This window comes from Oncorhynchus nerka, linkage group LG24 (assembly GCF_034236695.1).
Source record: "Oncorhynchus nerka isolate Pitt River linkage group LG24, Oner_Uvic_2.0, whole genome shotgun sequence".
In the NCBI taxonomy this organism is placed as follows: Eukaryota; Metazoa; Chordata; class Actinopteri; order Salmoniformes; family Salmonidae; genus Oncorhynchus; species Oncorhynchus nerka.
This window is the reverse complement of record NC_088419.1, coordinates 66,855,819-66,867,919: the sequence shown is the minus strand read 5'-3', so window position 1 is coordinate 66,867,919 and position 12,101 is coordinate 66,855,819. Positions and strand designations below refer to the sequence as shown.

Here is a 12,101-nt window from a genome sequence, read left to right as displayed (position 1 = left end):
AGACAAATGAGAGAGAGAGGGGGGCAAGACGAAGAGACAAATGAGAGAGAGAGAGAGAGAGAGAGAGGGGGGGCGGGACAGAGATGAGAGAGAGAGAGAGAGAGAGAGAGAGATGGGGGAGACGAAGAGACAAATGATAGAGAGAGATGGAGAGAGAGAGAGAGAGAGGGGGGATGAGACAAAGAGACGTGAAAGAGAGAGAGAGAGAGCGAGGGAGAGAGAGAGAGGGGGATGAGACAAAGAGAAGTGAAAGAGAGTGAGGGAGAGAGAGAGAGAGAGAGAGAGAGAGAGAGAGAGAGAGAAAGAAAGAAAGAAAGAAAGAAAGAAAGAGAGAAAGAGAGGGGGCAGGACAAGGAGACAAATGACAGAGAGAGGGGGCGAGACGAAGAGACAAATGAGAGAGAGAGGGAGAGAAAGGGACGAGACAAAGACAAATGAGAGAGAGAGCGAGAGAGAGAGGGGGGGACAAGTCGAAGAGACGAGAGAGAGAGAGAGACTGAGCGAGAGAGAGAGAAATAGAGAAAGAGAGGGGGCAGGACAAAGAGACAAATGAGAGAGAGAGAGGGGGTGAGACGAAGAGACAAATGAGAGAGAAAGAGAGAGACAGAGAGAGAGAGAGAGGGAGAGAGAAAGGGACGAGACAAAGACAAATGAGAGAGAGAGAGCGAGAGAGAGAGGGGCGAGTCGAAGAGATGAGAGAGAGATAGACTGAGCGAGAGAGAGAGAGAGAAAATAGAGAGAGAAAGAGAGAGCGAGAGAGAACGAGAGCGAGAGGGGGGGGCGAGACGAAGAGACGAGAGAGAGAGTGAGAGAGAGAGGGGGCGAGACACAGAGACAAATGAGAGAGAGGAAGAGAGAGAGAGGGGACGAGACGAAGAGACGAGAGAGAGTGAGAGAGAGTGGTGGGGGCGGGACAGAGATGATTGAGAGAGAGAGAGAGAGAGAGAGAGAGACAGAGAGGGGGGAGACGAAGAGACAAATGATAAAGAGAGAGATGGAGAGAGAGGGGGGGATGAGACGAAGAGACGCGAGAGAGAGAGGGGGGCGAGACAAAGAGACAAATGAGAGAGAGAGAGAGAGAGAGAGAGCGAGAGGAATAGAGAGGGTGAAGGCTGGAGAGAACGAAGAGTGTGATTTCCACTCGCTCCATCTGCTCCCACATCCACTGTCAGAGCGACAGTCAGGGTTATCCAAGCACCTCCATTAACTGTTCAGGAAACATACAACTCTCCTCACAATTACCACTGCAAGGGATCCTCTCCAACCTCCAGCACTTCTCCGCATACCTATGGCAACATAAAGCAATGTTTTTCTCTCTTCTTGACATTCTTCAAATGTCTAAGAGGGGACAGTCATCTGTGTTCTGTTCTCCCTCACTGTGTTTTTGTTCTATGTGATGGAGGTGGAGTAGGAGGAACTCACAAATAGAGTAGTGTATGTTCGTTCTTACCCAGTGCAACGGTGCCCATTAGGAAAGGTTTACCAATTTGGCTGAAGTCATTTGTGGTCTCCTGTTGAACTTCTGACCCCAAAGCAAATGTCACGGCCACCTTGGGGAGACAAATGACCAGCAGGGTTACAAGATGCACAAGTCACAAAACAACAAAATCTCAGACATAACTCATATATAGATTCTCATTTCATGTGACATTTAACTTTAAAGGACATTTTTGTTGGTGGATGTTACAATGGCAGAGGGGGGGAAGTGATGGATACCCTAGTGGCCATGCTAGACATGCCTGTAAGCTACAACAACATTTGATTCCTTGCACAAATCGAAACACTTTCATGTCGTGTTCATATCAATAAAACAATGGATCATAGAATGAAACACAAACGCACAATTGTGAAGAATTGCTACAGTGGAGGAGCAGACCTGTATCTAGAATAATGTTCATAAATATTCATAGAGGATTGTTAAAATGGAAAAGGGGCCATATGCATAGTAAAAATCCCATATATCCCATAGTAAACAACCAGGAAAAAGAGAGCAACACATCTTTCACTTAAATCCTAATTTCCTATCAGGTGATGAAGAGAACATTATCTTTACAGCCTTTCTTTGAGAAGGAAGTATTCCCCTTTTGCTTTGTTTTTGTATGAGAGAGAGCATGAAGTCCACCTGGCCCTGGCTCGTGTGTATATTTGGTGCAATATGCAAGTCTGGTGAGGCCACAGAGTGGACTGGTGTGTACTGGTGTTGGCACTAAGATGCACAGATGCTGTTAATGGGATTTCTACCCTGGCCCCAGAGAGTCACAGGCCCTGAAGGCACAGCAACCAGGACATGCTAGGCTGTGTACCACATCTGAGAATTCTCTCTACAGAGTCCATTGAATTTATAACATAAATAACAAAACAAAGCGGATTCCATTCTATTAAAAATAGTTAGATGATATTAAATAGACCAATAAGCAGTAAACTGTTTGAAAAGCATCTTAAAGTGTTTATACCAACTGAAAATGAGACTATTTGAGGGTAAAATACTTCACCAAGGGCATTTGGCTGTGAAGAATATTGACAGAGGTGAATTACATGGGCTCACAGAAAGCTGCCACTTAAACTGGGATAACAATTGTCCACAAGTAAACATTTTGCTTTTAAGCACATGTGAAGAATGCCCTGGATTAGGGGGAAGAAGATTCCATTAGGTGCCCAAGTCTCTTTGAGCTCCAGAGAGAAATAGGTTTAAGTGCCTTCCCATCTCCAGTAAAAAGCCTCAGTGGACTGTGTGATGGAGGAGATATCAGGCGAGAGCTGTGATTACCCTGCTCCCAATGTGACATTGTCAGAAATCCAGGGTGTGTGGGAAGAAATGAACTATAAAAGCACACATTACAAAACAAAGAGTGTTCCCTCAGTCCCTGCTCTTTGTTTGAGTGTATCCATCTAACACCCCTCTCTCACCGGCTCACTCCTCCTCTCTCTCTCTCTCTCTCTCTCTCTCCACTTCTCTCTTCATTCGCCTGTAATGCAACATCTCTCTCCACCTCTCTTTCCTCCGCCTCCTCTCTTGCTCTCTCTCTCCCTCCACCTCTCTCTCTCTCCACCTCTCTCTCTCCCTCTCTCCTTGTTTGTCTGTAATGCAACAAGGGGCAGCTTGGGCACAGAGAACAAAGTACGATCGTACATACTGTAGAAGTACTCAACGGCAACCACAAAAAAAATTGCACTTGCAGCTGTTCATGCAATGCATGGGAGAAGAATGCAATTTCCACAGCGATTACAACCAAACACACACACACATACAAACACACACAAAAAAGCAAGTCCTACCAAAAAGAACAGAGAGCATTCTGGGGCATTATATCTCCTAATGCACACAGGGGACCTTGGGATGAACTGAGTGAATCCATTTCAAAAGGGATAAGATGGAGAAGAGTGGAGGTTAGGGGGAGGAGGAAGGTGGCACCGCCATGACCAGGCAGCCAGGCAGACTTATGGGTGAGCTGAGAGGGCTGATATGCCAGGGGAAAGCAATCTCTTACCAACCCATCTCTGTCCTGGAGAGAAGCATGTAGTGAGTGGAGTGAGAACATGACAAAGAGGGTTGTGCTCTTTCCTTAATCCATGCACTAAAACACACACACACGTTGTTTTTAACCCTGTGAAAGAATTTGCAATCGTGCCAAGCTAAACTGTTGAAACACAGCATTCATCTGCCCACTAAGTATCAGAAACATAGGTATGACTGCAAACTTTACGCTCAGTCATGATGGCAGTAGACTGGAGGACAGGTTTGACATCTTTAACAATTATGCAGTATAAATGTCACACTAATTATTCTATGAAACTATAAAATTGTACTTGATTTCCCGTGCATAATTTGCCCAAAATAAAATTCTGTCTGCGATTTATTGCTGTAAATACGAGAAGGACATCCATTTCAACAGAAACAGATACATTTGGTAAATAGCCTGCTTCATTTCAAATGACTTAATTGAGTGCTTATTACAGTGTGTCAATGTATTTTCTCCTGGTGTGTCATTATTCATTAACCACACATTTTTGGGAATCACAGCTGCCTTTTGTAGAAAACTGCTTTTCATGGCTATTAATTGATTTGTGGCATGTTTCTGCCTGCATGAATACCAGTCTGTTCAATTGGTCATTTAGAAAACATTTTAACCAAGGTCTCCTCAGTGCCTCACTCATTGTGCTAGTGAGAGACTGTGTCAGAATATCTTTAGCATTCTGATTAATCTAGTGTCAGCAAAGTTTACTCAAGGATAATTGGCACAATAAATGTAAGTAAAATACACACTTGATTACTAATTTCAACCCAGTTACCTTATATTTGGCCGCCTTTCATCCCAGTTCTCTGCTGCCTGTGACTGGGACGAATTGCAAAAATCGCTGAAGTTGGAGACTTTTATCTCCCTCACCAACTTCAAACATCTGCTATCTGAGCAGCTAACCGATCGCTGCAGCTGTACATAGTCTATCGGTAAATAGCCCACACATTTTTACCTACCTCATCCCCATACTTTATTTATTTATTTACTTTTCTGCTCTTTTGCACACCAATATATCTACCTGTACATGACCATCTGATCATTTATCACTCCAGTGTTAATCTGCAAAATTGTAATTATTCGCCTACCTCCTCATGCCTTTTGCACACAATGTATATAGACTCTCTTTTTTTTCTACTGTGTTATTGACTTGTTAATTGTTTACTCCATGTGTAACTCTGTGTTGTCTGTTCACACTGCTATGCTTTATCTTGGCCAGGTCGCAGTTGCAAATGAGAACTTGTTCTCAACTAGCCTACCTGGTTAAATAAAGGTGAAATAAAAAAAATAAAAAAATATATTTAACTTGCAGAGGTCACAGAAGGAACTTGACAGTGTCTCTCCTCTAAGTCCATGGAGAGGAGTATTTTCCAAACAATTCATTTTTGGAGTTAATATTTGATCAAGGTTGTCAATCAAGATGAAGAAGTGTCCTAAGATGAAATGCCACAATAGAAGCCTTGGTCTCCAGACATTGATCTGTTTGGAATAGATACCTGAAGAAGCTCTCAGCAGGGGCAGTATCAGGGGAGATGAGACCCCTTCATGTCAACTTCAGAAAGAGTGGATATCAATAGGAAACTAATACAAGACCACTGAGATATATACAGATCCATCAGTAGGAAAACACACACAACCACGCATACACACTGATTAATTCAGTACACGTGCATGCACACACAGGCAGGCAGAAAGGCAGGCATGCACCCACACACACTCGCATACGCCTAGGCCTAAATTGAAGTAAAAGGCCATTTTCTTAACACAAGACAGAATCTGCCTCCATAACCACGGTTTGTAACTGCACATGGGGACAAAGATCATACTTTTTGGAGAAATGTCCTCTGATCTGATGAAACAAAAATAGAACTGTTTGGCCATAATGACCATTGTTACGTTTGGAGGAAAAAGGGGGGGCTTGCAAGCAGAAGATCACCATCCCAACCATGAAGCACGGGGGTGGCAGCATCATGTTGTGGGTGTGCTTTGCTGCAGGAGGGACTGGTGCACTTCACAAAATAGATGGCATCATGAAGGGGGAAAATTAGGTGGATATATTGAAGCAAAATCTGAAGACATCAGTCAGGAAGTTAAAGCTTGGTCGCAAAGGGGTCTTCCAAATGAACAGTGACCACAAGCATACTTGTGGCAAAATGGCTTAAGGACAACAACGTCAAGGTATTGGAGTGGCCATCACAAAGCCCTGACCTCAATCCTATAGAAGATTTGTGGTCAGAACTGAAAAAGTGTGTGCGAGCAAGGAGGCCTACAAACCTGACTCAGTTACACCAGCTCTGTCAGGAGAAAGGGGCCAAAATTCACCCAACTTATTGTGGGAAGCTTGTCGAAGGCTACCCGAATCGTTTGACCCAAGTCAAGCAATTTCAAGGCAATGCTACCAAATACTAATTGACTGTATGTAAACGTCTGACCCACTGGGAATGTGATGAAAGAAATAAACGCTGAAAGAAATCATTCCCTCTACTATTATTCAGACATTGTGACGCTCGTCGTTGGAATGAGGTGAGGACCAAAGCGCAGAGTGGTAAGTGTTCATCATATATTTATTAAACCGAGAACACTAATCAAAATAACAAAGGAGAAATTAAACGAAACAGTTCTGAAAGGTGACATACACATAACAGAAAATATTCACCACCCACTCAAAAGTGAAACCAGGCTACCTAAGTATGATTCTCAATCAGAGACAACTAACGACACCTGCCTCTGATTGAGAACCATACCAGGCCAAACGCAAAACACAACATAGAAAAAGGAACATAGACAACCCACCCAACTCACGCCCTGACCATACTAAAACAAAGACATAACAAAAGAACTAAGGTCAGAACGTTACAGACATTTCACATTCTTAAAATAAAAAAGTGGTGATCGTAACTGACCAAAGACAGATCATTTTTTACTCAGATTAAATGTCAGGAATTGTGAAAAACTGAGATTAAATATATTTGGCTAAGGTATAGTATGTAATCTTCCGACTTCAACTGTATATATACAGTACCAGTCAAAAGTTTGGATGCACCTACTGAATAAGGGCTTTTCTTAATTTTTTACTATTTTCTACATTGTAGAATAATAGTGAAGACATAAAAACTAAGAAATAACACATACTGTAAGGAATCATGTAGTAACCAAAAAAGTATATATATTTTAGATTCTTCAAAGTAGTCATCTTAGCCTTGGTCACAACTTTGCACACTCATGGAGGCCAGGTCATCTGATGCAGCACTCCATCACTCTCATTCTCTCAACCATCTTCACCTGGAATGCTTTTCCAACAGTCTTGAACGAGTTCCCACATATGCTGAGCACTTGTCTGCTTTTCCTTCACTCTGCAGTCTGACTCATAAAGAACCATCTCAATTGGGTTGAGGTCAGGTGGTTGTGGAGGCCAGGTCATCCTGATGCAGCATTCCATCACTCTCCTTCTTGGTCAAATAGCCCCATACAGCCTGGAGGTGTGTTGGGTCATTATCCTGTTGGAAAATGAATGATAGTCCCACTAAGCGCAAACCAGATGGGATGCCGTATCGCTGCAGAATGCTGTGGTAGTCATGCTGGTTAAGTGTGCCTTGAATTCTAAATAAATCACAGAGAGTGTCACAAGCAAAGCACCCGCACACCATCACACCTCCTCCTCCATGCTTCACGGTGGGAACCACACATGCAGAGATCATCCGTTCACCTACTCTGCGTCTCACAAAGACACGGCAGTTGTAACAAAAAATCTCAAATTTGGACTCATCAGACCAAAGAACAGATTTACATCGGTCTAATGTCCATTGCTTGTTATTCTTGGCCCACGCAAGTCTCTTCTTCTTATTGGTGTCCTTTAGTAGTGTTTTTTTTGCAGCAAGTTTTTGCTTTGTCATTATGGGGTGTTATCAAATCAAATCAAATTTTATTTGTCACATGCGCCGAATACAACAGGTGTAACACCTTACAGTGAAATGCTTACTTACAAGTCCTAACCAACGATGCAGTTTAAAAAACATCATAAAAAAACTACAAAAAATATAAATAAGAAATAAAAGTAACAAATCATTAAAGAGCAGCAGTAAAATAACAATGGCAAGGCTATTTACAGGGGGTACCGGTACAGAGTCAATGTGCGGGGGCACTGGTTAGTCGAGATAATTGAGGAAATATGTACATGTCCGTAGAGTTATTAAAGTGAGTGTGCATAGATAATAACAGAGAGTAGCAGCAGCGTAAAAGGGGGTGGGGGGTGCAATGCAAATAGTCGGGGTAGCCTTTTGATTAGCTGTTCAGGAGTCTTACGGCTTGGGGGTAGAAGCTGTTTAGAAGCCTCTTGGACCGAGACTTGGCGCTCCAGTACCGCTTGCAGTGCGGTAGCAGAGAGAACAGTCTATGACTAGGAAGGCTGGAGTCTTTGACAACTTTTAGGGCCTTCCTCTGACACCGCCTGGCATAGAGGTCCTGGATGGCAGGAAGCTTTTCCCCAGTGATATACTGGGCCATACGCACTACCCTTTGTAGTGTCTTGCGGTCGGAGATCAAGCTCTCAAACTGCTCCACTACAGCCCCATCGATGAGAATGGGGGCATGCTCGGTCCTCCTTTTCCTGTAGTCCACAATCATCTTCTTTGTTTTGATCACGTTGAGGGAGATGGTTCTTGTCCTGGCACCACACAGCCAGGTCTCTGACCTCCTCCCTATATGCTGTCTCGTCATTGTCGGTGATCAGGCCTAGCACTGTTGTGTCATTTGCAAATTTAATGATGGTGTTGTAGTCGTGCCTGGCCGTGCAGTCATGAGTGAACAGGAGTACAGGAGGGGACTGAGCACGCACCCCTGAGGGGCCCCCGTGTTCAAGATCAGTGTGGCAGATGTGTTGTTACCTATCCTTACCACCTGCAGAGGGAAGTGTTAATCCCAGGGTCCTTAGATCAGTGATGAGCTTTGAGTGCACTATGGTGTTGAACGCTGAGCTGTAGTCAATGAACAGCATCGTCACAAAGGTATTCCTTTCGTCCAGGTGGGAAAGGACAGTGTGGAATGCAATAGAGATTTCATCATCTGTGGATCTGTTAGGGCAGTATGCCATTTGGAGTATGTCTAGGGTTTCTGGGATAATGGTGCTGATGTGAGCCATGACCAGCCGTTCAAAGCATTTCATGGCTACAGACGTGAGTGCTACGGGTTGGTAGTCATTTAAGCAGCTTACCTTAGTGTTCTTGTGCACAGGGACTATGGTGGTCTACTTGAAACATGTTGGTATTATAGACTCAGACAGGGAGAGGTTGAAAATGTCAGTGAAGACACTTGCCAGTTGTTCAGCGCATGCTCAGAGTACACATCCTGGTAATCCGTCTGGCCCTGCAGCCTTGTGAATGTTGACCTGTTTAAAGGTGTTACTCACATCAGCTGTGGAGAGTGTGATCACGCAGTCGGATGAGGTAGGTAGATTGGGTGGGCTATTTACAGACGGACTATTTACAGCTGCAGTGATCGGTTAGCTGCTCAGATAGTTGATGTTTAAAGTTGCAGGTTTCAGTGTTACTTGCCTGCCAGCGAGCATAGAAGTAATTTAGCTCGTCTGGTAGGCTTGTGTCACTGGGGGTAGCTCTCGACTGTGCTTTCCTTTGTAGTCTGTAATAGTTTGCAAGCCCTGCCACATGGGACTAGCATTGGAGCCGGTGTAATACGATTCGATATTAGTCCTGTATTGACTCTTTGCCTGTTTGATGGTTTGTTTGAGGGCATAGCGGGATTTCTTATAAGCTTCCGGGTTAAGAGTCCCGCTCCTTGAAAGTGGCAGCTCTACCCTTTAGCTCAGTGCGGATGTTAGCTGTAATCCATGGCTTCTGGTTGGGGTATGTACAGTGGGGAGAACAAGTATTTGATACACTGCCGATTTTGCAGGTTTTCCTACTTACAAAGCATGTAGAGGTCTGTAATTTTTTATCATCGGTACAAAAATCCAGAAAATCACATTGTATGATTTTTAAGTAATTAATTTGCATTTTCTTGCATGACATAAGTATTTGATACATCAGAAAAGCAGAACCTAATATTTGGTACAGAAACCTATGTTTGCAATTACAGAGATCATACGTTTCCTGTAGTTCTTGACCAGGTTTGCACACACTGCAGCAGGGATTTTGGCCCTCTCCTCCATACAGACCTTCTCCAGATCCTTCAGGTTTCGGGGCTGTCGCTGGGCAATACGGACTTTCAGCTCCCACCAAATATTTTCTATTGGGTTCAGGTCTGGAGACTGGTTAGGCCACTCAAGGACCTTGAGATGCTTCTTACGGAGCCACTTCTTAGTTGCCCTGGCTGTGTGTTTCGGGTCGTTGTCATGCTGGAAGACCCAGCCACGACCCATCTTCAATGCTCTTACTGAGGGAAGGAGGTTGTTGGCCAAGATCTTGCGATATATGGCCCCATCCATCCTCCCCTCAATACGGTGCAGTCGTCCCCTTTGCAGAAAAGCATCCCCAAAGACTGATGTTTCCACCTCCATGCTTCATGGTTGGGATGGTGTTCTTGGGGTTGTACTCATCCTTCTTTTTCCTCCAAACACAGCGAGTGGAGTTTAGACCAAAAAGCTCTATTTTTGTCTCATCAGACCACATGACCTTCTCCCATTCCTCCTCTGGATCATCCAGATGGTCATTTGCAAACTTCAGACGGGCAGGGAGTAAAGGAGAGGGCTCAGAACGCACCCTTGTGGGGCCCCAGTGTTGAGGATCAGCGGGGTGGAGATGTTGTTGCCTACCCTCACCACCTGGGGGCGGCCCGTCAGGAAGTCCAGTACCAAGTTGCACAGGGCGGGGTCGAGACCCAGGGTCTCGAGCTTGATGACGAGCTTGGAGGGTACTATGGTGTTGAATGCCGAGCTGTAGTCGATGAACAGCATTCTCACATAGGTATTCCTCTTGTCCAGATGGGTTAGGGCAGTGTGCAGTGTGGTTGAGATTGCATCGTCTGTGGACCTATTTGGGCGGTAAGCAAATTGGAGTGGGTCTAGGGTGTCAGGTAGGGTGGAGGTGATATGGTCCTTGACTAGTCTCTCAAAGCACTTCATGATGACGGAAGTGAGTGCTACGGGGCGGTAGTCGTTTAGCTCAGTTACCTTAGCTTTCTTGGGAACAGGAACAATGGTGGCCCTCTTGAAGCATGTGGAAACAGCAGACTGGTATAGGGGTTGGTTGAATATGTCCGTAAACACACCGGCCAGCTGGTCTGCGCATGCTCTGAGGGCACGGCTGGGGATGCCGTCTGGGCCTGCAGCCTTGCGAGGGTTAACACGTTTAAATGTCTTACTCACCTCGGCTGCAGTGAAGGAGAGTCCGCATGACATGATTCCATATGTGTAATTTCATAGTTTTGATGACTTCACTATTATTCTACAATGTAGAAAATAGTAATAATAAAGAAAAACACTGCTACTGTATATATATATATATATATATATATATATATATATATATATATATATATATACAGTAGCAGTGTCGGATTCGCGTTTATCGTCGAAGGAATGAGCGTTACACTGAGGCCTGTACTCTGGAGCAGGATCGATTTGGAGGTGGAGGGTCGGTCATGGTCTGGGGCGGTGTGTCACAGCATCATCGGACTGAGCTTGTTGTCATTGTAGGAAATCTCAACGCTGTGCGTTACAGGGAAGACATCCTCCTCCCTCCCGCCACCAGCCATACTGCTCGTTCTGTGCGTGATTTCCTGCAAGATAGGAATGTCAGTGTTCTGCTATGGCCAGCGAAGATCCCGGATCTCAATCCCATTGAGCACGTCGGGGACCTGTTGGATCGGAGGGTGAGGGCTAGGGCCATTCCCCCCCAGAAATGTCTGGGACCTTGCAGGTGCCTTGGTGGAAGAGAGGGATAACATCTCACAGCAAGAACTGGCAAATCTGGTGCAGTCCATGAGGAGGAGATGCACTGCAGTACTTAATGCAGCTGGTGGCCACACCAGATACTGACTGTTACTTTTGATTTTGACCCCCCCCCCTTTGTTCAGGGACACAATATTCCATTTCTGTTAGTCATATGTCTGTGGAACTTGTTCAGTTTATGTCTCAGTTGTTGAATCTTGTTATGTTCATACAAATATTTACACATGTTAGGTTTGCTGAAAATAAATGCAGTTGACAGTGAGAGGACGTTTCTTTTTTTGCTGAGTTTATATATAGGGATATATATCAATATAGAACAGGATTATCTATTGTCATGCCCTGACCTGAGTATTCTTTGTTTTCTTTATTGTTTTGGTTAGGTCAGTGTGTGACATGGGTGATGTATGTGTTTTTGTACTGTCTAGGGGTTTTGTAGGTTTTTGGGGTCGTTTACTATCTAGGTGTTTACGTATGTCTATGGTTGCCTAGATTGGTTCTCAATTAGAGGCAGCTGTTTATCGTCCGGCAACAGTACCCAGTCCAGAGCGTCCGGCAACAGTACCCAGTCCAGAGCGTCCGGCAACAGTACCCAGTCCAGAGCGTCCGGCAACAGTACCAAGTCCAGATCGTCCGGCAACAGTACCAAGTCCAGAGCGTCCGGCAACAGTACCCAGTCCAGATCG

At 44.7% G+C, this 12,101-nt stretch overlaps 1 protein-coding gene across 1 annotated transcript in view; it reads right to left on the bottom strand.

Moving 5' to 3' along the window:
- The window catches only part of si:ch211-51h4.2 (uncharacterized), a 93,600-nt gene that overhangs the window by 35,891 nt on the left and 45,608 nt on the right, over positions 1–12,101 (bottom strand). Inside the window, exon 9 of the mRNA XM_029632799.2 lies at positions 1,451–1,550. Coding sequence (XP_029488659.2) covers positions 1,451–1,550 — 100 coding nt within the window. The remainder of the gene's footprint in view (positions 1–1,450; positions 1,551–12,101) is intronic.